General features: G+C 45.0%; 1 protein-coding gene across 3 annotated transcripts in view; it reads right to left on the reverse strand.

Moving 5' to 3' along the window:
• The window catches only part of TNC (tenascin C), an 89,722-nt gene that overhangs the window by 40,088 nt on the left and 23,922 nt on the right, over positions 1–25,712 (reverse strand). For 2 of the 3 annotated variants that reach the window (XM_069476720.1, XM_069476719.1), the window contains exons 2-13: positions 22,203–22,795; positions 18,269–19,678; positions 16,647–16,910; positions 15,437–15,552; positions 14,517–14,673; positions 11,089–11,358; positions 10,148–10,333; positions 9,827–9,916; positions 7,375–7,638; positions 2,221–2,493; positions 1,429–1,701; positions 557–829 (exon numbers count right to left, since the gene is read on the reverse strand). In XM_069476720.1, coding sequence (XP_069332821.1) covers positions 557–829; positions 1,429–1,701; positions 2,221–2,493; positions 7,375–7,638; positions 9,827–9,916; positions 10,148–10,333; positions 11,089–11,358; positions 14,517–14,673; positions 15,437–15,552; positions 16,647–16,910; positions 18,269–19,678; positions 22,203–22,659 — 4,033 coding nt within the window. In that variant the 5' untranslated portion in view covers positions 22,660–22,795. The remainder of the gene's footprint in view (positions 1–556; positions 830–1,428; positions 1,702–2,220; positions 2,494–7,374; positions 7,639–9,826; positions 9,917–10,147; positions 10,334–11,088; positions 11,359–14,516; positions 14,674–15,436; positions 15,553–16,646; positions 16,911–18,268; positions 19,679–22,202; positions 22,796–25,712) is intronic. The other variant, XM_069476721.1, reaches the window with a different exon arrangement.

The following is a 25,712-nucleotide window of genomic DNA, read 5'->3' on the forward strand; positions in this document are numbered from 1 at the left end:
GAAGAGAGACCTCTTATAAGTCTCTCTTATACATCTTATAATTTTAGTAGAAGATGACAATATCAGTTCCAAAAGTTATTATGTAGAAATCTGACTACGAGTTGGGTTTTAGTTAGTGGTTCTGAAGCCAAATATGATAAGGTCTTTCTAGAAAGTTCCGATCCTCCTGCCACAGCCCTCTGTTTTTGCTATTTTTTTATGACTCTGTGATCTGTTGCTACATGATCAATTTAGCTATTTGCTATTCAATACCTACTGCACAATGGACACTTAGCTAGGCACTACACTCGTTAGCTCATTGATTGCTCTTGTCAGTGTTCTGAAGTAGGGGTACTGTATCTGATTTGGAAATGAAAGAAGAAGGCTCAGATATGCAGAGTAATATACCCAAGAATATTCAGCCAGTAAGGTGGAATTCCAACCCAGACCTTCCTGAGTTAGAGATTCACGCTGCCCGTCAACAGTTAGATAGGATTTTGCCCCATGGGGAGTTGTCTCTATTCTAATGATAGGCTGGCCAGTATTATGCCTCTGGTCTGGTGGGAGGGCCATATACCTGTGGTGACCTCCACAGCAAGGGGTTGAGTGCTGTGGCCCCTGACCTCGCCGTGCAGCGTGATTGTGTAAGGAGTGCCAGCCCTGAGGCCAGGGATTTCCACGGAGCGCAGGCTGCCAGGAACTGTGAGATCGCGAGCGTCTTCCACCTGGTCCGCCTCCTGGACCTGAATGACAAACTGGTCATAGTTGCCATCGGGTGTGGTCCAGTCCAGTCTGAGAGCATCCCAGCTAACCTCGGTCACTGTGAGGTTTCCCAGATCTGGAACCTCCTCTGCATAAGGACACAGAGTTGCTGAGTTACTAAAAAAGGCAAGCGCACTCTGGGATTCAGGTGAGATGGCATTTTGGCTAAGACTGGGATGAGTTGTCTGGTTAGTGTTGATTACAGATGCATGATTTACAGCAGGTGTTGAACACACTCTAATTGTTGGCACTAAAGCCGGGATTTTTCTATTCAGCCTTTGGGAATAAAAGCTAGTTTTAGAATTGTTCACAAGTTCCATTGTTGACATACAAATAGGGCTTTGGGGAGTCCTTTGGTGTGCTTAGAATGAGCTCAGAGCCTTTTTTTTTCCCCACTTACCAGTTGTGCTTTTCAAGTTCATAGATACTATGACTGAGACTTGCTTTGGAAGCAAAGTCATCTCTCACTTTTGCAAAGGAAGAGTAGGTGGAATTTTCCATGGGACTGGGCTTCAACTAGGACTTGGCCAAATAAGGGATATGACCTTTAGGAAGAAGCAGGGATGATTCACTGGTGTTTCCCCAGTGTGGTAGGGGCTGAACCCAGTTTAGAGCAGGGAAGAGCTTTGATTCCTCCTGAGCAGAGACAACGGGGATGAAGCACATTAGTGAACTGGTCTAGAATACCTGTGGAGACCTCAACAGAGAGAGGGGTTGTGCTGAAGTCCTGAGTGACCCCGCGGATGGTGACAGTATAATGAGTGTCTGCTTTGAGCCCAGGCAGGTCCACAGACCTCAGTTCTCCTGGGATCGTGAGGTTCTGGGCTGGCTCTGCTGTGTCAGCCTTCTGCACCTGAATGAAAAAGCGCTCATAGGCCCCTTCTGGAGCCGTCCAGTGGAGTCGGAGGGCATCCCAGCCCACCGTGGACACCGTGACCTCACCCAAATTGGGAGTTTTCCCTGGAGAAGGACAAAGAACTAGTTTAGTGATCAAATCACACATCAAGATCCAGGGAATCTATAATGCAAAAATAAGCTGTATATTGCTTTAAAAAAATGTGACTTTCTTTAGGTAAACATGCATCATGCAACTTTCTAAATTTTAGAAATAGAGCGAAGAGGAAGGGGTGTGGGAAAATATTTGTTTTGTTTTCTTATTAAAGAATTGCCTTAATTTTATGATTTTTCCCCCTTTTAAATATAGTGCCTTAACCTCCCTTAGCAGGCAGAGCGTGTTTATAGAGATAAAGGCCCCTCCACTGAGGCTGTGTGTATAGCTGCCCAGGCTGGGCTCTGTACAGCTCCAAAGAGCGCCATTCACTTAGCGGAAGTGGAAGGGGTGGCCTTGGAGGTGTGTAACCTGATGGCACTATAACTTGTGACAGAGCAAGTCCATTCCAAAGCTAGCCATGTCTGATTATCCATGGGCAGTTTCCTGTTGGGAAAAAGAGAAGCTATAGAGAGGAAGGGAAGAGGTACCTGTGGAGGCCTCAGCAGAGAGCACTGGTGTTCTAGAGCCCCGGATCACCCCATAGATGGAGACTCTGTAAGGGGTGGCAGCCTTGAGGCCTGGGATGTCCACAGCCCGGAGGCTGCCGGGCACTGTGAGGTTCTGGGCGGCCTCCAGCGTGTTGGCCTCCTGCACCTGGATGACAAAGTGCTCATAGGCCTGGTCAGGTGCGGTCCAGTTGAGTTTGAGGCCATCCCAGCCAACCTTAGTCACGGTGAGGTTTTCCAGTTCAGGGGCTTGTTCTGAATAATGACAGAGATGGGGTCAGTTAAACTTACTCTCAATGCTTGGCTGCTGAGAACCCAGCAACGGCAACCCAGCGCCATTATTGGAAGGCTGTCCCAGCTGGAGTGCTGTGTCCTGCTCACTGCGCCCCCTCCTGGGCCTGCCCTGTTAAAACACCAGCCAATAGGATACTTATTTTGCCTTCATGCACATTTGGGTTCATCTTTTGGAAATGGTACTTTTCAATTGACTAGTGTCCTGTAGATTTAGAAAACTTTATAGAGCTATGTTAGTGATGCTCTGAGCTTCACTTTCCATTTTGGAAAGTGTGTCTCATCATAAGGAGGTGGCCCTTATCTGTTCTTGGGGTCTTGGTCTGAGCTGTCCAGCCTTCTGTATTTTGAGATGATTGAGACAACTGTATTGCCTTCCTTTCTGTGCTGTTTCGGTATCCTCTGGAAGGTCTATTTTATAGTTTATATTTGGATTTTGCCAGTTTCTAGGGTTCTAATCAATTTACACAGACCACTTCAGTAAAGATCGGAGATAAATTGACCCATTATTAGTAAGGCTGAACAGAGGAAGGTGATGACCCTTTGAAAAACTATTCCTTATTGGACTGAAAGAAAGAATGAGGCCATGGGAGGAAAAGACCTTGTGAAGCTCAGCTAAAATTGAATGCACCCTCTTCATTCATCTCCTGAACACACAAAATTCAGTAAAAACTCACTTGTCTAAATCTGCCTTAAGGAGGGTAATTTGCCCAGAGCTGAATTTAAGTGGACTTTGCATGACCTAGGAAGGAAACGATGTCTCTGAAAATGGATCCTGTAAACAAGTGTATGAACTGCCTTTATCTCATTTGAAAGAACAAATTGTTTTTTCTATTTATGCCTCACATTGTTGCTCATTTCAAATGAGCTTTGCATGTCCATTAAAGCAGACCTCTAACTTGAAAATCTCAGCTTGCAATTTGATTGAGGACACACTTCCAGAGGGGAAAATATTTCTTTTCTAGAATCTATTTAATTCAGACTTTTCCAAGTTCTGGGGAACATTCTTCCTCATGGTTTTATTGACAAAGTTTATACTCCTGCAAATTTCGTTTGATCTGGAACAGAGGTCCACAAATTGTGACCTAAGGCCCGTATCTGACTGGCCACACATTTTTAAATGATTGGAAAAAAAAAAATCAAAGAATAATGATATTACATGATGCATGCAAATCATGAGATTCAAATTTTGGTGCCATAAATAAAGTTTCATTGGAACATAGCCATGCTTGTTTACTTGCATATTGTTGGTGGCTGCTTTTGTGCTACAAGGGTACAGTTGAGTAATTGTGACAGAGACTGTCTGGCCTGCAAGGTCTAAAATAGTCACCACCTGGGCCTTTATGGAAAATGTTTTCAAAGCTTGATCTTGAACTACAGTCTATGGATGCCTCATTTAACCCAAATTCATGCCCTGAAGCTCACACTCAAGACTCCATGGCAGTTCTTAACCACCTAAACAAGGTCTCTATGAGAAAGAGAGGGCCTCAAACTCCAAGTGATGTATCTGGATTTGGGAAAAGAGAGGAGAATCAGTTACTTTTAAACCCATGGGGCCTTGTGAGGTTAGGAACTGTGTCCCCAGATATAACAACTACATCCTTGACCTTGGGATTTAAGCACAACTAAACTCAGGTGCATGTCCTTCTTAAATGTTCCAGTAGTCCTGATACATGCGAGATGCAAGACGAAAACAAGTCTAAGCGAAAAATGAAATCACTCCTACGGCTCCTAAGCTCCCCTTCTTACCCCACGTTCCTCCTTTGTTCTTCTGTTGTCCAAAACCACTTGTCAGGAACTTATCTCACACTGACAACTTACCCCTTGGCATGAATTAAGTCACTGACTTTCCTCTGTGGGTATCTGTATTTTCAGCTTTATCTCTAATTATGACATGAAACATATTATTTTCCCCCATGAAAGAAATTTCAGATGTCAGGTTGAAAGAGATATGGGGAGAGTTGTGTAACTGGGGGAGGGAGGAGGTGACTCAGGATCGCCCATGAAGCTATTACAGTAGAGAGGGATGGAGGGAAAAGATGCAAACTGGAAAATGTCTCTTCCTGATAAGAATCACCTTGTCTATTTTAATCAGCTTCATAATATGTCACTGATGCTTTCATATAATGCCCCTCACATCCTGCTTCATCTGTTCGTGCAGTTGATCGAGTAACGTTCACATAATATCATGTTGTCCGGTAAAGAGTAACAGTCATGTGATGATATTTTTGCCAAAATTCTTGGCTATTCCTCCCACTGGATTTTTTTTTCGTAGGCAAATCAAGAAGGAGCATTGGTTTGTCCCTTAGAAAGGTCATGTCTGTAGTGGATACTGTCACTTCCACACCCAGATCCCTTCAGTAAACAAATGATAACCAAATAAGTAAAAGGTACAATTTCCATAAATAAAATCAGTGGTAAATTAAAGGGAATAATAGAGTAAGAATTATGAAAGGAAAGGGATAATATGAATAAAAATATACCAGACAACAATTGAGGTGGGAACCAAGAGACATCACATAAATGCTGACTCTACATTTCAACAGCAAATGACATACTTGTGGGCTCGCTGCCCCAGAAGCCAAGTGTTTCCATTGTAGAGTTCCACACTGACTTCCTTGGCATTTCTTTATGAAAAGGCTGTTGTGTCTTTCTTGCAGCTGTGCATCAGAATCTACCCTCTGAACAATGTCAGTGGGCCTGGGAAATCAGAATTTTGAAATCCCCTTTCTGTGCTCATGGTGGGTTGAGCAGCTGGCCTGGAGGAATTTCTGGCAGTGCCAACTTTGAATCTTTAGATCTCTGCCATCTTGTCGATGGTAATTACCAAGTGTTGACGAGGAACCCACCTTTAGTGTTCACTTATGGGAGAAAGAGGGATTCTCCCACAGCAGGGGGATGGTCAAATCCAAGCCTGACTGGACTCAAAGCGTAGATTAAGTGGCTTCAGTCTCATCTTGTAGAGATAGGACAGTTGAGGTGAAAAGCCCTGGCTGCCTTCAAACTTTCAGTGACTCTCTGCAACTTTCAAGAATGAAGCCCCTAGCATGATGCCCATGGCCTGTTGCAGATGTCCTTGATGCCGTGTCTAGCCTCAAAGCTTACCATTCTCCTGCTCTATCACGTAGGATAGAGTGTTTCCCTGTCTTTGACATTTTCATTCCCCCTGACATTTCATTCCCCCTGCTGGCAATGTCTATTCTTTCTCTACTTGCTCAACTCCTTTTACTTTACCAGGACTCAGCCAAGCATCACTGCTTCTAAAAACACCTAAGGTGCTGTTTAGTCCTTCGCTCAGCTCTGTGATGGGTACCTGCCTCTGTGCTCCCACAAGTCCCTCGCAAAACAGCCTACATTTTTATAAGTTTGGTTTTGGCTGCCTCTCTTTGCCATCGCAATGTGCATGATTCCTGGAGAATAGAGTAGAACTTTCTGTTCTATATATAAGCATTGCCTGCCCCATAGTAGGTAAGAAATAAATATTTAGTGGATGGATAAATATTTGAATAAATTCTAGTTTGCTCCATGAGAAAATCAAAATGGCAAATCAAAGCAGAATGTTGTCTATTGCCTGTAGCTGTGACCAAGAACACAATTCTACCTTTCTGCTTCCAAAATTCACATGAATTACCGGGTTGTCACTGTTGAGGCTTATGTTGCTACGGAAAAATGTCCCACTGGCTTCATGTTTTTACCTAGCGTCCCTGCTTTATACCCCTTATTGCACACGGCAGATTCATGGCCTTGACCTTAAGCAGGGTCTAGTAGGGTTTATCAGAATACAAGGCAGAGAGTCAGAGAAGAGGACAGGAAAGGGTGGGAGAGAGGGAAAGGAGGAGAGGAGAAGGGAAGGGAGGGAAAGATGCCTACCACACACTGATTTCTTTTAATGCTAACAGAGACAGCATCTTTCCCAAGGACTGTGGGCACGGGAGCAGGGGCATACGGGACAACACAACAATGCTGACTCTGATTTACTTCTCCTCAAATATCAGCACAGTACAATGTATGCAGTAGGTACTCAATACGTGCTCACTAATTAAATTGAAAGTAAAGACTACTACTTGCCAAACCCTGGATGAGTAATATTTTCTACCTATACACTTAGAATATTTGGTGGCCAAAATTGAATGTGCATATTTTTCATAAAGGAAGATTCTATTTTTTTCTGATTGTTTTTCAGTTTAGCAACTGAGGAAACACAGCAATAAGTTCAGTGAACAGGATGCCTGGGCTAGAAGGGACACTGGAGGTCAGGATCAAGCTGTCATCACAGAAAAAGCAGGTTTACCTCTTAACGACCGAGAGAAAAGGGAAAATGAGAAAGGGACCATAGAAGTTTCAGATGACCATGTGCGACTTTTCAGGGGTAACCTTGATGGAAAGCAAAAGACCTGGAATAAAAACATTTCATGGAAAATAACCAAAGAATGATTACCAACATCTCAGTCATTTGAAATAAAATGAAAAGTAAATTAATTGTTAGGCTAAAGGAGGGAAATAAACAAGAAGCAATTTAAAAGATTCTGTAAAACACTTAATAAAACAAACAAACAAACAAAAAAAGATAAATGCAAAACCTGGTCCTTTAAGTTCTCCTGGGAAGAAATATTTAAAAACCACCATTGCCTGGGGAGGAAACTTTGCAGAATCAGTTGACAAGGAAAAGTTCATACTTGGGAAAGACAAGTAAGCGGGTTTTTCAAGGTGGTGTTTAAGGGCTTCGTGGGTGGAAAAGGCAGCATGTCTTCCCATCTGGCTTCTCAGGTGAGGACAACCTAGTGGAGGCAATCTGCAAACCTGAGAATCAACAGTGGGTTTGGAAGGGGTTCAGGGCAGACTCACCGGTGGACGCCTTCACACGCGCAGGTTTGCTCTTGTGCCTGCCCTTCTCGGCTGTCAGGAGGACGGTGTATTCCCACCCTGGCTGCAGATCTCTCAGCACGTACGAGGTGGTGTTCCTGGGAAGCTGCAGCTCCACCGGCTGGCCCGTGGGGAGGCTGTAGTTGAGGCGGTAGCGGTCAAACTTGGCCGACGGTGTCCTCCAGGCCAGGGTCAGGCTGGTCTCTGCAGTCTCAGAAACCCGAAGGTCCTTGGGTGCATCCAAATCTGGGGGGAAAAGAGAGAGGAGATGAACACTCTTCGGGCTGCCGGGCAGGACTGCTCCTGGGACTGAAAGTCAACTGACTCCGGGCTGGAATCCTAGGTCTGCCATGGAAGGGCTGTGTGGCTACAGGAGATTCGCCTCTCTGAGTCCCTGTGTCCACCTTTGTAGAACAGGCCTGGTTATATTTTACTGTGTTGGATTTTTTGAGGATTGCAAATAATGCAGTGGTATATCCATACCACGAAATACTACTCAGTTAAAAGCATTTAAAAGGAACAGATCGTTGACACAAGAAACAGTTTAGACGGATCTCAAGAGAACTAGGCTGAAGGACAAAACCCGGTCTCAAAAGGTTACGTACTGTATTGCTACGGACTGATTATTTGTGTCCCCCTGAAATTTATATGTTGAAATCCAATCTCCAGTGTGATGGTACTTGGATGTGGGAACCTTTGGGAGGCTCATGAATGGGATTAGTGCCCTTATAAAAGAGACCCCAGAGAGATCCCTTACCCCTATGTCCTGTGAGGACACAGCAAAGCGATGGCCCTCCGTGAACCAGAAGGCAAGCCCTCACCTGTCACTGAGTCTGTCAGTGCCTTGATCTTACACTTCCCAGGCTCCAGAACTGTGAGACATGAATTTCTTCCATTTATAAGCCACCCAGTCTAAGGTGTTTTGTCATAGTAGTTCAAATGGACTACGACATGCAGGATTCCATTTATGCAGCATTCAGGTACAGAGATGAAGAACAGATTAGTGAATGCCAAGGGTCAGGCACAGGGTAAGAAGGGAGGTGGCTGTGGCTATAAAGGGTCACCCGTGGGATTCTTGTAATGGGACCATTCTGTGTCTTGACTCTCGTGGTGGATTCACAAATCTACATGGTAAAATTGCATAGAACTAAACACACACCCACACCCACACACACACACGCACACACAGAGTGCACACAACACTGGTGAAATCTCAATAAAGTGGATAGATTGCATCAATATCAATTTCCCAGTTGTGCTATTGTTCTATATTTCCGCAAGATGTTACCCTTGGGGGAAACTGGGTGAAGGATAGAGGGGATCTCTCTCTCTCTGTGATTTTTCACAACTGCATGTGAATCTACAATTACCTTAAATTCAAAAGACAAAAAAAAAAAAAAAATGTGTGTGTGAGAGAGCCCAGCATTGGATCCTGCATATCACAGAATCTCAATGAAGCATGATCTATGATCTCTTTATACACTGGCCTTCCTCTTCCTCACAGTCCCTGGGGGGAAGTAAGGTGGAGGCTGGTGAAGAGGCAGAGGGAAGAGTTTTCTTCTTGCATGCAAATTTTCCAAAAAAAAAAAAAAAAAATTGAGGAAACAGTCAATGGCCTCAAACCATCCTTTCCCAGAGGCTGCGGCTGCGGGGTGCAACGCTAAGGGCAGGACCAGGATTTAACTGCAGTCCTGCCACTGTGGTCTGCTTGATGGGGGTGTGAAATTGTTTCCTCAGAGAAAACCCCCCAGATGTGTTTTGACTGGATGACAATTTATTTAAAAGTAGAATTGGTTACCAACTTAAAAATGTTTTGGATTTCTTACAAATCCTGGTTCCTGTTATTCTTTTTTTTTTTTTTTTTTTTAGACAGAGTGTCGCTTTGTTGCCCAGGCTAGAGTGAGTGCCGTGGCGTCAGCCTAGCTCACAGCAACCTCAAACGCCTGGGCTTAAGCAATCCTACTGCCTCAGCCTCCCGAGTAGCTGGGACTACAGGCATGCGCCACCATGCCCGGCTAATTTTTTTTTCTATATATATTTTAGTTGGCCAGATAATTTCTTTCTATTTTTAGTAGAGACGAGGTCTCGCTCATTGCTCAGGCTGGTCTTGAACTCCTGACCTCGAGCGATCCACCCGCCTCGGCCTCCCAGAGTGCTAGGATTACAGGCGTGAGCCACCGCGCCCGGCCTATTCTTAAAACAATAACGAAAACCCTGTTCCCCTTCCTATGCAGAGGGAGTAGTGTCGGCATCGTTTAGATGGGCCACGCTTATTTTGCTTTTGAACTTAGACACCCGAGCTAGATGGTACTACAGGTCCCTTTCTCCCCTGGGCTTCTACTTATTTGTCTTTTTAAATCGGTTTTGGCCTCCCTGGCCTGCCTTGTCTGCCCAGCGCCAGCTCAGAGGGGGTGGAGTCCCAGGTGTGCCTCACCTGTGGCCGCGTTGATGGTGGCCGGATTGCTCTCCTTGTCCTCCTTCACGGCAGAAACTCCAATCCCATACTCAGTTCCCGGCCTCAGACCTGAGAGAGAATGCGCAGGTTGAGACTCAGCCTGAAACTCGAAAGACTTTTAAAAGATGGTAAAAATGGCCTCAACGTTTTATGAACTAACACGCCACAGTCCTAGGGAGAGGAATTTCTGGAAAGTGGACTTATTTCTCTCTGGAAGGTTGCAAATAGGGACATGTGGGAGCAGGTGTCCACCCTTTGAGGGCCCCCTGGGGCCGGCTGGACCAGGCGTGCAGAGCTCACCTGTGAGTGTGGTTTTGGTGGTGGCTTGTTGGCTCTTTGGGATGTCGACCTCAGCGTGGTCACCCCCAGAGATGGGGGCGTACTTAATTCTGTAATTGTCTATGGCCGCCTTGCCATTCCTCCATTCCAGGGTGATGCTGTTGTCGGTCTGGGAGACACGTCGGAGATTCCTGGGAGCATCCAGGCCTGTTTGGACGAAGAAGGAACATTTGCACTGAAAACACCAGGCACCAGGAGAGCAGGAGTCTTGGATAGCTCCAACTGATATAGGACAGACACCTGCCTCTGGAGAGAAATGGCCCACACACTCCTCTGTCTCCATCGCTGATGCACCAATCCAAACAATACTGCAGATTTGGTACATTTGCCCATTTGATGTGTGTGACACTTTAGTCATTTGTGTGTTTTATTAAGACTTTGTGCTTGCTGGACAATGAAAATACAAATAAGCTCATGAGTGTAAGAACTGGTCTACTGTGTTTTATCACTATATTTCTAATAACTCATCCAGCACTCACTGAGATCTGAAAAAATATTTATTGAATGAACGACTGATACTTCGGTACATTTCAAATAATGCCGTAGGCTAAGAGGTTAGGAGGCTTCCTTGTTATTAATATTTATATTTTCCATATACGCTATGTTATTTTTAAAATATTTATTTGAATTTATTTTAACCAGAATTTTTGTCTGAGACTATCAGACTGGCATCTTCTATGTATGCCCCCCAAAAAGGTACCTTAGAAGATTATTTAGGGTAATTTTTTCTTTGAAAAATTAATCAACTGTTGCAATATTTTAAAATGAAATTTAAAGTAGTGGAAATCCCCCCTCCATTTTTCTTACTGTAAAATCCTCCTGGATGACACCCCAACATGGAATGGCATGAAATCTTTCAATCCTTTCTTTACCGGGGCTGTTAACAGAAAGAGGCCTCTTACCTGTCGTGAAGGTCTCTTTGGCTGGGTTGCTCGACATGTCCCCCCTGCGGGAGATGAGGGACACCTCGTACTCGGTGTCGGGCTTCAGGTTCCCGATGGAGTACTGGTTCTCGTCCTCTGTGAGATCGATGGTGGTGCGGTCGCCCGGCACGTCTCTGATGCCGTAGGAGAGCTCGATGCCGTCAATCTCAGCCAGGGGCTTGAACCAGGTGATCAAAGCGGTGGTGTCTGTGACATCCTTCACCTCGATCTGGCTGGGGGCATCCAAGCCTATGACGGGCAGAAGACAGAGCAGTGTCAGAGGTCAGGACCGTGACAGGGGCTGAGCAGAGAGAGGACATTGCAGCCCTCCAGACCTGTGGATGTATATTTAGGTGTACGCCGATCACTTGACTTTATTTAAACTTTTTGAGCTTCCATTTCCTGTTTGATAAGCTACAAGTGGGAATAATGGCAGGTATCCCTAGTGTTTCTTGTTTTTGTTTTCAAATTAAAAGGAGATAAAGCTTGCAAAGCATCTAGCCTAGAGCCTGGCACATGGCAGACACATGAAAAAGGATTATTCTTTTGTTATTATTATTGTTACTGTTCTTATAAGTTGAGGAAAGATGCTTAGGGGCTACTTCATTTGAAAAAGATTGACTTAATCTCTCTGATTTTTTTAATTAGGCAAAACTTCCTGGATGGTGGACAACTTTCCCATCAGAATTATGAAGCAGAAAAGTGAGATAGAAGGCTGTCTTGACAGTGTATGGAAAGGTATTTTTGGACGAAAAGAATTCAGGCAAGACAGTCACTGCTCTCTCAAGTCTTGCCTATCTGTGTGCTCATCTTGGCTTTTTCCGCCCCGCCCACTCTTGCATTTTGTACGGACAGAATGCTGCTCGGGCTCTGGGAGCACACGTGCTGTTGGTCACCACCTGGTCTCTGCACATGCCGCTGCTTTCTTTCTTCCCCCTGAGATCACCCCTCCCTCCTCTAAAAAATTATTTACCCTTCAAAATCTCACTAAGGAGAAGCCTTCTCTAACCCTGCTGCACCCAGGTAAACACATATTCCCTCCTCGTGGCTGCCACTGTCCTTCAAGAGCCTTGTAATACTGCACCTTTCTCATTGTTCTGCAACTAATTTCTCTACAGTTTGAATCTATTTAAATGGAGTCATTCATTCATTCATTCATTCAGAGAGTGGATCTTTGGCTTTTCTTAATCCCCAGCATAGAGACAGGCAAATCTTATGCATTCAGTAAATATTTCGTTCTTCTTTTTTTTAAATAGTTAAGTGTATACGTTCAGCTTGGTTCAGTAAATAATATCAAATGAAAGGAACTTGGATTTATGCATAAAGGCTTCTCCTTAGTGAGAAGGGAATGAGAAAGAGGAATAATTCATAGCTGATTGTGAGAAAGCTACACCATCTGTCTTTTGAAGTCTAGGTATTGACATATCAGTCTCAGCTCACAGATGATAAAGTCGTAAAATGCACAATAAAAATTATGCTTTTCCATGTTGCTTTAACAACTAAAGCACACACACAAAAATGATGCTACAAAAATTGACAGTGAAGCTGCCTGTCCTACGTTTTTATAGCTGTTAGTAAGCATTCAAATCATACCTACTACTTTCCTTAGCACCCTTTTCATCAAAGAAATTTGGATGCAGCCAAGGACACAGACATCTCCTGGATCTGAGACCCTCAAACAGCAGAAACTAGTGTTGCTCTGTGCTTATCATGTGTCAAGCATGGAGCTTATGACAACACCACAAGCAGGATGCCATAAATCCATTTTGCAGATGTCGGATCTGAGGCTTAAAGGAATGAACTTTTCCAAGGTGATGGTGAATGGTGAAGATGGAATTCACACTCAGAACTGATTGGATCCCAAGCCATGTTCTTCCCCCTTTACATGACAATGCCTTTCAAACAAATTCTCCTGTGCAAAATAGGTACAATACAACCTCCGTCTAGATGCCAGGGAGAAGGAGCCAAACACATTTTGCAGTGAAAGTTTAAGGCCCTTTAAACCTGAAAAAACTTCAGGTGTATCAGCAAAATAAACAGGTAAATATCTGCCCCTTAATGTTGGTATTTATGTGATTATGAAACTTCAGATGTTGGGATGTTTGACTTGAAATAAAAAGAAAATAAAACAACCAATCCCAAAATTTTGATTAAAAGGAAAAGGTCAGGTGAAAAGAAATGTCTTTTGTATTTTCAATGTGCCTTCTCAACAACAAATAGCTTTTGCTTGATCTTTTCTGTGCCTTTCTGGTGAGCTAATGATTTTTTCCTGTCGGTACGTGTCTTCTACCTACCACAGAGAGATGTAAGCATGATGGAAAACACTTGCTTATGAAGGAGAAAATCCTATGAGTTGGCTCTTAGCTAAGGCAAAATGTGCAAATATTTAAATGTAAGATGTTCTTTCTTGCCATTAGTCAACAGATTTAACTTTTCCAACAACCCCCTGCCAAGAGAAGTCAATTCCTTAAAGAGTTGGCAGATATGTTATCTTGAAGAATATAAAGAGGTTTTCCTATATGGCAGTGCAAAATTATTTTCTTTCTTTCTTTTTTTTTCTTTTTAAAAATTTCCTTCCTGGAAGAACACCTCCAAATTTAGATCTTTCTCCCACAGAATGATCTAGTAGTGCTAAATCCTATTCTACCCCAAGAAGTTCTGACATTATTAATATTGAGTGAAATTTTATTTAGTTTCCTGTTAAAAATACGGAATCAACATTCTGCATAAACCAGAGCCTCTTCAATGCTGGTGGTAAAGGGGTTAAAAGTATTGAACTTACTCTGGCTTAAAGCTGTGACCCTGATAATTTTAACTATGTAGTGTGAGTTAAAGTGATTTAGCTTCTCCAAGCCTTGGTTTCTACTCTCCAAATACAATAACATTAATATTTGCCCTGCCTTTGTCATACAACTGGGTGCTAATGGTAAGTTAGATGATGTGGTAGATTGTAATGGCCTCAGTTATTTACCTTCCTGCATCCATGTCCCTGTGAAATGGGACTTTGAAACTCCCTTCGTCAAGAGATGGATGTTTCCCTATCCCTTGAATATATAAACTGGCCTTGGGCTTTGCTTTGGCAGAAATGATCCAATGCCAGTTAGGAGCCTGTTCGACAGCCATGTGAACAAGTCCAAGCTAGCAGAAAGGCACAATCCTGGCTGAGGTCATCCTAGGCCAACCAGCCCCTCGACCACACAGATGCATGAGTGAGCCCAGTCAAGAACAGACAACTTGCTGAACCCAGCCCGACTCCAAATCACCGACCTGCAGAATTGTTATTTCAATTTAAATAAAGCCTAAGCTAAATGATACAGATGCTATACAAGAAGGCACTTTTTCAACCCAGTGCTATGATGTACAACCAACTTTATCATTGTACCAATGACATTAAAGGTGATACTCACGGGTGGTGGTCACCCTCTTCAGGCCAGGGCCCCGCGTATTGTTTTTCACGATGTGCAGAGATATCTCATACTCTTGCCCAGGAGCTAGACCAGTTTGGCGGTAAGAGGTCTCTGGTCTCCTGAGGCTTTTGGTGATCTCTCCCTCATCTTCTTTATTCTGAAAGATACAGCAGCTCAGTGAGCCTTAAAGGAGGTGCCGGTCTCTGTATTTATGCGATTCATTCATTCTGCATTAGTTCCTTTCTCTTACTCTTTCATCTATTCGTTAAGCACTCGTTATGCACACATCAGTACGTCTGAGGATACAGAGGCAATAAAGACGTTTCTCAAGTTCGTTTCTCCCTCTTGCGAAGCTCTCTTCACCTCTGACATGCAAGTCAAATGACTGGAATGTGAGAGCCAAAGGAATTCTGAAGCCACCGGCTCCACCTCTCCTCTGATAGACTGAGGCCTGCATCAGAGAAGCAGGGCGATTGTTCTATAGTCACGCAGCTAATTAGTGGCAGAGCCTGGCTTAAATTCAGAAACCAGGATCCCTGACTCACCATGCCTTTGGGCCTGGAGAGAGGAGTTGCTCAAATCCGAGATGCCTGGAGGCATTTTGAGGGAGAGATCATTTCTTCTTCTCTTCTTTTCCTCCAAGCAGAGATTTGCAAGACAATGAGTGGCAATTGGAGCCTGGAGATGACTTAACTTCTATTCATCTAGGCTCTCAGTCCTGAGTGCTGTACTTACCCACTAACTAAAATCAGGGGAAAACCAACATCATTTAAAATATAGATGCAATCACACAAGGCGCTAATCAGAGCCTGTCCTCCACCAAAGCTAAGGAAATTGAGTGGATATAAAATTCTGCAGAACACTTTGACCATTTTTCAGGCCCCTGAGGTCTAATTCGCCAGCTCCCTTGCGCTCCTTACCATATTCCGGAAGATAATCTCCCACGTTTCAAAAGCAATGTCCAGAGGATCCCACTCCACTTCCACAGATGTCTCCTTGATGGACTTGAATTTTAGGCCTTCAGGTGCAGGCAAGTCTGTAAGCAACAGCACAAAGAAGACGTAAGGATGGGGCAGGTGTGTGGTGGGGGCAGATAGCCAGGATTCCACTGCACCCTAAGTGGACGCCTGCCGTGGTCAGGGACTGACAGCCAGCGCTGGGGTCGTTTAAAGGTTCTTGTGGGATGCAGTCTGCTGAGAGGCATTATGAAAATTAACATCAGGATGAAACAACAATGCAATATTGGCGATTTCATATGGGTAACCCTAGAATAAGCACAGGCTTTGGAATCAGACAGAGTTGGGCTAGAATCTAAGCTCTACCATTGTTAACAACGTGACCTTGGGCACGTTGCACAATGTGCCCTGAGCCTCAGTTTCTTCACCTGGGAGAAGGAGGTGTATAAATATGCCGCCTCTTTGGGAATGCACTGAGGGTTGAATGATACATTCCCTGTAGACTGCTGGGCCTGGTTCCTGGCATGTAGCATAAGCTCAATAAACGTCATTCAGTGTTGTTATAACTAAGCAAGAAAGGGCCAAATTCTAGCCACAGCTTGCTTTTCGGGTATGGAAGTAATTATACTGATGCTAAATTCATAAAGGAATAACTTGAAGCCTAGTGTTTCCACTTAAAAACAAAACAGCCAATGAGCTCCGCTGAAAGGTAGTAGAGTGGTTAAGAACATAAGTCTACAAGGACTGCCAGGGTTCAAGTCTCACCTCTACCATTTGTTAGTTGTATGGTGTGGGATGAGATGCTTAACCATTTGGAGTCTCAGTTTCCTCATCTGTAAAATGGGCTTAATAATAGCTCCTGTCCCACAGGGTTAAATGAGTTTATGCAGTGTGCTTAAGACAAAGTCTGGTGCATAGCAAACACCTGTTAAGCATTATCTGTAATCATTCTCTCCAGCAGGAAGGATATAGGAGGACAAGGAGGAAGAAATTATATTAATAAAAAATGAGGAATTTCTTTAAGAAACTATTCAGTGGACTTAACTGGTTTCCAGGTTCTTAACTGGAATAAGTAAAAAGAACAACTGTAAGGTGGTAGGAGCCACGACAGGGGGGTTCTGCACCGGTGGGCTGAGGGCAGGCGAGGCTGCCGGGAAGAGCTCTGCTCACTCACACGTGGCCACCCTGGCGCTGACGGGAATGCTCTTCTTGTTCTCCAAGATGGCAAACACCCGGATAAAGTACTCCACACCAGGCTCCAGCTCCCGGATGGTGGTGGACGTCTGGTCCCCAGGCACGCGGAACTGCATTTCCAGGCCGCCTGCGTGAGTGGGTGTGTATATGACCAAGTACTCTGTGACCCGCATCTCATTGTCCCAGGCCAGGTTGACGGTCTCTTCCGTTACTTCTGTCACGACGAGGTCTTTGGGAGGAGACACTGGCAAGGATAAGAAAGGACATCTGGGGTCAGTGATGTGCTCTATAAAAATCCCTCTGGGTTTGTTTCCCTTGACCTGTCTCTACCACTGTCAGCAACAGAGGTCTGAAGTTGTCCCCTTGAAATCCATTGTCACTAAATTGTAGAACTTATCAAGGACTCCCTGCTGAGTCCCTTTTTTTTTTTTTTTTTTTTTTTTTTTGGGACCTGTGGGGGCTGTACATTAGTCTATCACCTTTGGGCTGATGTCCCAGGTCAACAAAGTGGCCTTCACTGTTCTGGCTCTTCCTATTCCTCCACTCCCTGGGTCTTAGTTCAGATTCAGGCCACTGGCACGAGAAAGTACAGTCTGTGCTTGACCCCCAGCTCTGAACTTTCAGTTACACATCCTCAGCACTGGAAGGATGTTCTGGGCTCATCTGGTCCAACTCTTTCATTTTCTAGATGGGAATGAGGCAGAGGCACTTGCCCAAGTCTGGTTACCTCATCGAGTTCAGAACTCACATGTCCTCCCTGCTAGTCTGGTCGTCTTTCCAACTGGGCTTTCCTGCCTTGGCCATGTTAAACACTGAGCCATTTATTTATTCCTAGTACCAATAGCATTAATCAAGGCAGAAACTCTCTATTATGACAATTATAACACGGGTGGATGAGTGAAGTACAAAGAGGACTCTCAAGCAACGTGAGTATCATCATTCTTTGTTGTGTTTTCATTTAACCAGTGTTTACTGTGTACTTACTAAACACCAAGCCCTGTGCTAACTGCTGGAAACAGTGCTTCCTTAGGGAAACTTACAGTTCTTGAGATAAAAAAAATAGTAACGAAAGACAATTAAGAGACAGGTCTATCTTGTGGACATTAGGCATTTAGTCTTTAGCATTTACAACAGTTTGTTTTATGTAACGTCACCATTTATTCAATGTAGCTTAATTTTTACTTCCATCCAAAAAGAGAGATTTTGTTTAGTGTTGGTGTGAAGTCAGGGAGAGTAGAAAAGGAGGTTGATATTTAGCAAATGGGAGGTTACCCCTTAATCTACCTCATCCTGGGTCCTGGATGTTAAACTCTGTGTGGATGAGTTAGGCAGACTCAAATACTAGCTATGTGATGTATCGAATGTGTGTCCCTGGGACAATTACACAACCTCTCTGAGCAGGTAGCCCTGTAATAACTGAATGACCAGGGCCCCCTCAAAGAGTCAGCATGTGTGTGTGTTTACTATAAATACATACAAAGAATGAGAATCAAAGAGTCAGCACATGTGTGTGTGTGTGTTTGTAAATACATTCACAGTTCTGCAACACATCCTAGATGTCCACCCAACTGCGGTCACCCTGGTCTGCGCGCTGGCACTCACCCTCCGAGCAGTCTTCCCCGGTGTGGCCCTCGCTGCAGATGCAGCGGCCGGAGACGCACTGGCCCCAGTTGCTGCAGTCATTGGGGCAGGAGCGCTGCCCACAGTCCGGGCCTGTGAAGCCCTCGTGGCAGATGCACTGGGCGTCCTCGCAGCGACCCTGGCCGTGACAGTCACTGGGACACCTTTGCTCCTTGCAGTCTTTGCCCATGAAGCCTTCATCGCACACGCACTGCCCGTTCACACAGCGGCCCTGGCCGTGGCAGTCATTCGGACAGGACAGTTCCGAGCAGTCAGGACCAGCAAAGCCATCCTCACACACGCACTGCCCATCCACGCAGCGGCCCCGGTTGCTGCAGTCCCTGGGACATCGGCGATCCCGGCAGTCCTCCCCCATGTAGCCGTCGTCACAGACGCACATGCCGTTCACGCAGCGGCCATGCTGGTGACAGTCATTAGGGCAGCTCATGTCACTGCAGTCGTAGCCCTTGAAGCCTTGCTCGCACACACACTTGCCCTGGACACAGCGGCCCCGGTTGTGACAGTCATTGGGGCACCGCAGCCGGCTGCAGTCCTCCCCAGTGTAGCCCTCATCGCACACGCACTGCCCGTTGACACAGCGGCCGTGGCCACTGCAGCCGTTGGGACACTTGAGCTCCCCGCAGTCAGCTCCCGTGAAGCCGTCGTCACACTCACACCGCCCGTCCACGCAGCGGCCGCGGTTGTGACAGTCGGCAGGGCACCTCTTCTCACTGCAATCCACGCCGGCAAAGCCCTCATCGCACACGCACTGCCCCTCCTCGCACCGGCCCTGGCCGTGGCAGGCGTGCGGGCAGGTGAGCTTGCTGCAGTCTTCGCCCGTGAAGCCTTCTTCGCAGTAGCAGGTGCCATTGACACAGCGTCCCCGGTCGAAGCAATCGTTGGGGCAGACGAGCTCACTACAGTCTTCGCCTGTGAAGCCCTCGTCGCAAACACACTCGTTCTCCACGCACCGCCCGCGGTTGTAGCAGTTGTTGAGGCACAGGGGCTCATTGCAGTCGTCACCGGCAAAGCCTTCCTGGCACACGCACCGGCCGTCCACACACGTGCCATGCTCCTTGCTGCAGGGCACAGGGCAGATCTCCTGGCTGCAGTCAGCTCCCGAGTAGCCCTCGAAACAGACACACACCCCGTTCACGCACTTGCCCTGGTCATTGCAGTCACCGGGGCAGGCCAGCTGGCTGCAGTCCTCGCCAGTGAAGCCCTCATCACAGACACACTGCCCGTCCACACACTGGCCGTGAAGGTGACAGTTGCCTGGGCACTCCGGCTCAGAGCAGTTGGGGCCTTTCCAACCAGGTTCACAAACACAGCCACATCCTTCGGTGCTGAAGTTGCCCCGGCCACTGCAGAAGGGCCTGGTGTCCAGGCGGCCTGCAACAAAGAGAACAGAAGATTTTAGCTGGGCTCGAACAGCTGAGCTTCTTGGAGATGCCCAGATTCCAATCAGCCGGAGGGTGGTTGCATCCTCGGGCTCCATCTGGCTGGAAAACTAGTTGTTCAGTGTGTAAAATCAGATGGGACTCACACAAAACTGCATCAGGTAGGAAATCTTAACTGTGTTCCCCCAAATTACAGACTTGTACACAAAGATAGCATGTGATTATGTGTGTAGGAGTGTGCGTACGTGCATGCGTGCATGTGTGTGTGTGTATTTCCACCCCTGGGGAAAGGATCCATAGTTTTTATAGCATTTTCAAGAAGTCCCACGACTCCAGTGAGTATGAGTCATTGCCTTGTGCAAATGCATCACTGGGCTATGTTGCTACTTCTCCAGTGCCGAGTCAAGGTCAGGCACGTAAGAGATGCCCAAGAAATTAGTTGTTGCACTGAACTTAATTCTGACTTTTTAAGGTCAATAGCTGTGCCACATTTGGGAAGGAATTTAGACTCTTTAGTGCTCAGTTTTTCATAGCCCACTTCCCTGGGGTTCCGTCAGAGCTAAAAGAAGACATTAGGAGCTCACTCTTGTGCCTGGTGTTGTCTTTGTTTTCTCTCCCAAAGTTTATTTTGGGTGGACTCAAGTTGGTAAATGGGTTTACATGACCAAAACATTCTAATTTTCCATAACTGAAGTGAGGCAGCTAAAGAGTGGCTTTCTAATTTTATCAGGACACCTTTCAGTTTGGCTTTGTCCCCAAAAAACCCTTGTGCCTCTCTCTTTTGTCCCTCTCTATCCTGAAGGCTGAGTGGTGGCCGAGCCGGGAACTGTGAGGCCAGGACTGACATCACCCCACACTTGGAGGCCTAACTATTGTCTCCGCTGGACTCGCAAGAGTCACTAGTCTGATCTCCATGGAGTCTAATGGGAAGAAACTGAAGTCACTTCTATATTCTCTGTACCTAGATGCAGTTGTACAAATATTAATATATTTTATTTACTTCTCGAGAGCAGAAAGAAAGTAAACTTAAAAATAAATTGGTCTGAAAAGTGAGAATCTAAATTTGTGCTGTCCAGTATAATAACCAATGGCCACATGTGGCTATTAAGCATTCAGTTGTGGCCAGCATGAATTGAGATGTGCTGTAGGTATGAAATACACACTGGATTTCAAAGGCTTAGTATAAAAGAATAGAATGTAAAATATCCATTAATAATTTTTATATTGATTCCAGGCTGAAAAACTGATATTTTGGCTCTATTGAATAAAATAAAATAAAATAGATGATTACAATTATTTTTACCTGTATCTTTTTCCTTTCTTTGATATGACTACTGGAAAATTTAAGATTACATATCTGGCTCACCTTCTATTTTCATTGGACAGCACTGTTCTAAACAATTATTTTAACTCGCTACATAGCATCAATCCAACTCTGTATTCTCATTTGCATTTTGCCAGGGAGTTGACAGGGTGGAAGGCAAACTAAATTATGCATAAAGAAAACTTTTAAAAAATATTGCCTTAGAAACCTAGAGCATGTCCTGTAGAACCATAAGACTAGTTCACTTAGGGTGGTTCTGAGTACTTTTTGGTAATTTTTTTTATGAGTGGCAAAAAACAGAGATTTTTCATCTCTGAAACTCCTGTGGCTCTATCAGTTTTAGAGAATGGAGATGACGTAATTCCACAAGACGGGATGCCCGTGGGGACAGGGCACCAGTGGGAGAGACACACAGGCACATTCACAGCCCCTGTCTCTCATTACTCTTTGTGTCATCTTGTGCCAGTTGGTGAACTTCTTTGAGTCACAGTTCTTAGATCTGTAGAAGACAGAGTTAAACCTTATCTTACAGGGTTGTTGGGAGAGTTAAATGAGATACTAATCACAGTGCCTGGTACACAGAGGGGTCTTGGTTCATGAATATGATCATCCTCATCACTGCTAAATTGGAACATTTTCCCCAATTCTCATAGCCTCAGGACTACCACAGACAGCACTGTGCATTTGTAAGAACACTGGGGCGTAACTCAGCCACTCATTTTGGGACTTTGAGGAACCCCATCTTCCTTCTGGGCCTCAGTTTCCCTATTTGCTCATCCAGCACCAATGAGGCAATGGGGCCATATCAGTACCTATCAGAGAGTTCTCTTCAGGGCAGAAGTTTCATGGTATAGTCATAGGTTTTGGGGTGCAGAATGGGTAGATTTCATGGTCAAATAAGTTTTAGAAACTTAGAATTAAAGTGAAATAGGGTTTTTCAAAGCAGGGCTTCTCATTGGCCTGAAAATTCCTCTGAGAAACACTTATTGCTCCAAGTACTCCAAGCAGGAGAGAGGTGGCTACATTCTCCACATTTATTTGACCATGCACTCTCTTTGCAAGGACCACGGCATGAGGCTGGTGTTTCAGATTGGCAGGGAAACCATTCTGGAAACAGCGGACGGATCCCGCTCTGCTCTTCATCTCTCCCGTCTGTGCAGGGAAGGGCCCCGGGCCAGCCACCAGCGCGTACCTTCGGCGGGCTGGAGACAGCAGCCGGCTCCGGCGGCGCATTGCTCGCGCAGGGAGGACACCAGGCTCTCCAGCTCCTCCAGCCTGCTCAGGAGCTCCTTGACGTCAGGGGCGGCGGCACAGCCACAGGCCCGGCGGGGGATGTTGATGCGGTGCGTGAAGACGATCTGGTTCTCCCCATCCACTGTGCGCTCCTGGAAGCTTTCGCCGGGCTCTGGTGTGGGGACCAGGTCTTTCTCTCCACTGGCCGACTCCAGATCCACCGAACACTGCGATCCCACCGGCAGCTTGATGTTGTAGACGTGGTTAAACACCACCGGCTGATTCTCCTCCGGCAGGCTGACGTTCACCCCGCTCTGCCGCTTGTGCCGGATGACTTTCTTGAGGACCCCACCTTCGGTAGACAGGACGAGCAAAGCTAGAAAGACCCCCGCCAACAGCCGAGTCGCGGCCCCCATGGTGGAGGTGGGGTTGGTAGGGTGTTTCTGGGGTTCTAGGGTCCCAGAGTATCTCACTCTCAGCAGAATTGACGATTTAGACGCACAGAGTAGAATCCAAAGCAGTTGTCCGGGGTCTGCTTGAAAGAATTATCTTCTACAAGTAAACAAAGGAAAACAATCAACTTATTAGTTTTTACTACGAATCGAATCTATTGAATATCTACAATTACAAGGGAACTTCGATGTTGTATCCCTGTGTCTGAAGCTCTCCTGACAATCTTTCATTGTTTATATCATCACCGTTGTGGTGCTATAAATTTTGCAGTCTTGAAGACATGACTTTACACACTGTTCAACTTCAGGAGATTTAGGGAGATAGCAGGGTATAGGGGAAAGGACAAAACATGGGAATAAGACAGGCATGGGTTTGTATATCAGCACTAGCTCTGGGTCCTTGGGCAAATTATATAACTCCTCGTTGCCTTATTTCACTTTCTGTACAGTGAAGATCATAATAGCTAATGGCAGGGTTAAAAGAATGACACAGAGATCATTATGGGATCGTTGGTGTCTTCAGTATTTATTAACTAAGTCCTCTGAGTGAATTACTACACTGGCCTCTTATTACTTACTGATCCTCAAAATTGGGTTTAACACCATCTACTGGTTCTCTTCTGTTATGAGAGGCAGAGGTTAAAATAAAGGACTCCAGAAGGCAAACTGAGCTTTAATCCTCGCCAAGCTTCTTACTAGTCATGTGGCTGTCAGCGCAGCATTCTACTTCTCTGGACCTCCGTTTCCCTTCTCCTTATTTGCAAAACCCTCAAAGACCCAGTTTACAGACAGAGCATTCCTGAACCAGTCGTCCAATCTGAGGTTCATGACAAGAGATGACTCAGGAAGGATGTCCACCGCAAGCCCCTGGTGGCTTCTGCCCTCAAGTACTTATAGAATTCTTACAGAGTTTTCCACAATACTCAGAGTTCTATGGGTGGTAGAAATAAATAGAAAACCAAGTATATACTGTTAGAAGACTTAACGATAGAATCGAGACGAAAACGAAATCATCCATTCAATATGTAGGAACGAAGCAAGAAAGAATGCATAGGATTTATTATGTGCTGTAGAATATAACTGCTTATGCAATTTGAAAATGTAAAGAGAATTGTCAGGAGAATGATATGGCATGGCTTATTGGGAAGGACAGAGTTTAAGCTGAGCCTTCAATAGTGAGAAAGATTAGATGGAAACAGAGTATGGAGTAAAACATGCTCCCATGGAACAGTTCTCACTTTGTGACGTTGTCTTATCCGCCTGTCTTATGGCTACTGACCCTATGGGCAATTGAGCAGCAGAGGATGGGGAGTTGTCACAGGCAGTTGAGACATGGAGTAAAGCTAGGAAGACATGGCTAAACTTTGGGTATTAAGATATTGACCAAAAGAATGCCTTGGAGGCGTGTGAGAATGATCTATATATGACATAAAGTCATTCATCGCCCTATTTAATTGGGAAATACACCTGAATGTAGTTCAAAAAAAATAATTAAAGAGCTATTTGGTTTTTAATAAGCCATTTCACAAATTGACGTTTCCCTCTGCCTATGCTATTTTTACCTTTGTACATTCTAAGTTAGCTATCTATGTCAACCAGCTATGGTATTTGGATCACTTAGCCTATAAGAAGGTTTCTATCTTTTCTCCCAGAAAGATTTTATCCTAATAATAGACTATATCAACCTAATCCCAACTGATCACCTCCATCCTGATGGCAAAAAGCTTTTGCAGAACAGATGTGGCAGGGGAAACGGAACGGAGAAGCATTTCTGCACGAATGGTCAAGGGGCTGAGACTGAGAAAGCACTGGCTGTGCATTTAACCAAGAATGTCCTATCCACACCCTCACCACATCCTAATCATAATCACGTTGATATTTTACCAACTATTTACATAATATGCAGCTACTCCCTGGTTAAGCCAAAAAGAAACAAAACAACACAAAACAAATGAACAATCTTCTGAACATGCTTTCTCATTCAAATTCGTTTCTTAAATAACAATTTGTGGGGCTGGGATGTAGGTAAAGCTACTCAATGAAGATTATTATGAGAGGAGAGCTTGGCATGTTCTCTTCTCTCAAACCAATTTGGCCATCTTATTTGTTTACTGGACAAATATTTATTGGTTGCATACTCTCTTGGAATGGCAGCTTTACCTCTTTTCACCTCCACAAAGTCCTTCTTTCCCACCCCCTTCCTATCAACTCTTAGCCTTTCGTTTTCTTTTCTTTTCTTTCTTTTTTTTTTTTTTTTTTTGAGGAAGGGCCATGGGCCAAGCTTGAAATGTTTTTGGACTTTTACCCAACACTTTTGTGTGTGTTGCTAAATGACTTAAATTTCCATCTAAAAAGCCATTAGAGTTGCTAGTTGAGACTCCAAGGCAATGAGTTTAGGGTAATAATGACCAGAGTGTGAGTAGAGTGAGAATTTTTCACTGTGTATTTAAGAGTTGTGCACTGGCACAGTCAGATGTTGCATTGTTTGGGGGAGCATATGTTATTCTTGTAGGTTATGTATTTGCCAGTTGGCTCACGGCGGTCTCAGGGGGGTGGATGGTTTTGTACTTTGGGGAAAACTCATCGTATTTTCAGTGCTGTGCAAAATGCTTAGGTTTTGGAACTAGACATATCTGGGTTCAAATGTCACTCAGTAATCCTGTAACTTTGGCAAGCTACTTAGGCTCCCTAAGCCATGACTGCATTTATAAAACAGGAATCAAAAACGTTACAGAGAAAATTAAGGATCAGAGACCTGTGCATAAAGCATCCAGCATGGTATCAGGCTCATAGTAGGCACTCATTAAACAGTAGCTGCTATTTTGTTGCACTTCTGGGAACAAAACCCAGAAAGAGTCCACACCAATAGTCTCCCTTTGCTTAAACTTGAGCTTGACCTCCTAGGTGAATCTAGTCTTAAACTCAGCAGCCACTTGGATCTAGATCAAAGAGGAGTTGCAGAAGTCACTGATGGGGGAGGAGGTAAACCTTATAAAGATCAATTTACTAGAACTAGA

This window comes from Eulemur rufifrons, chromosome 7, assembly GCF_041146395.1.
Source record: "Eulemur rufifrons isolate Redbay chromosome 7, OSU_ERuf_1, whole genome shotgun sequence".
NCBI lineage: Eukaryota > Metazoa > Chordata > Mammalia > Primates > Lemuridae > Eulemur > Eulemur rufifrons.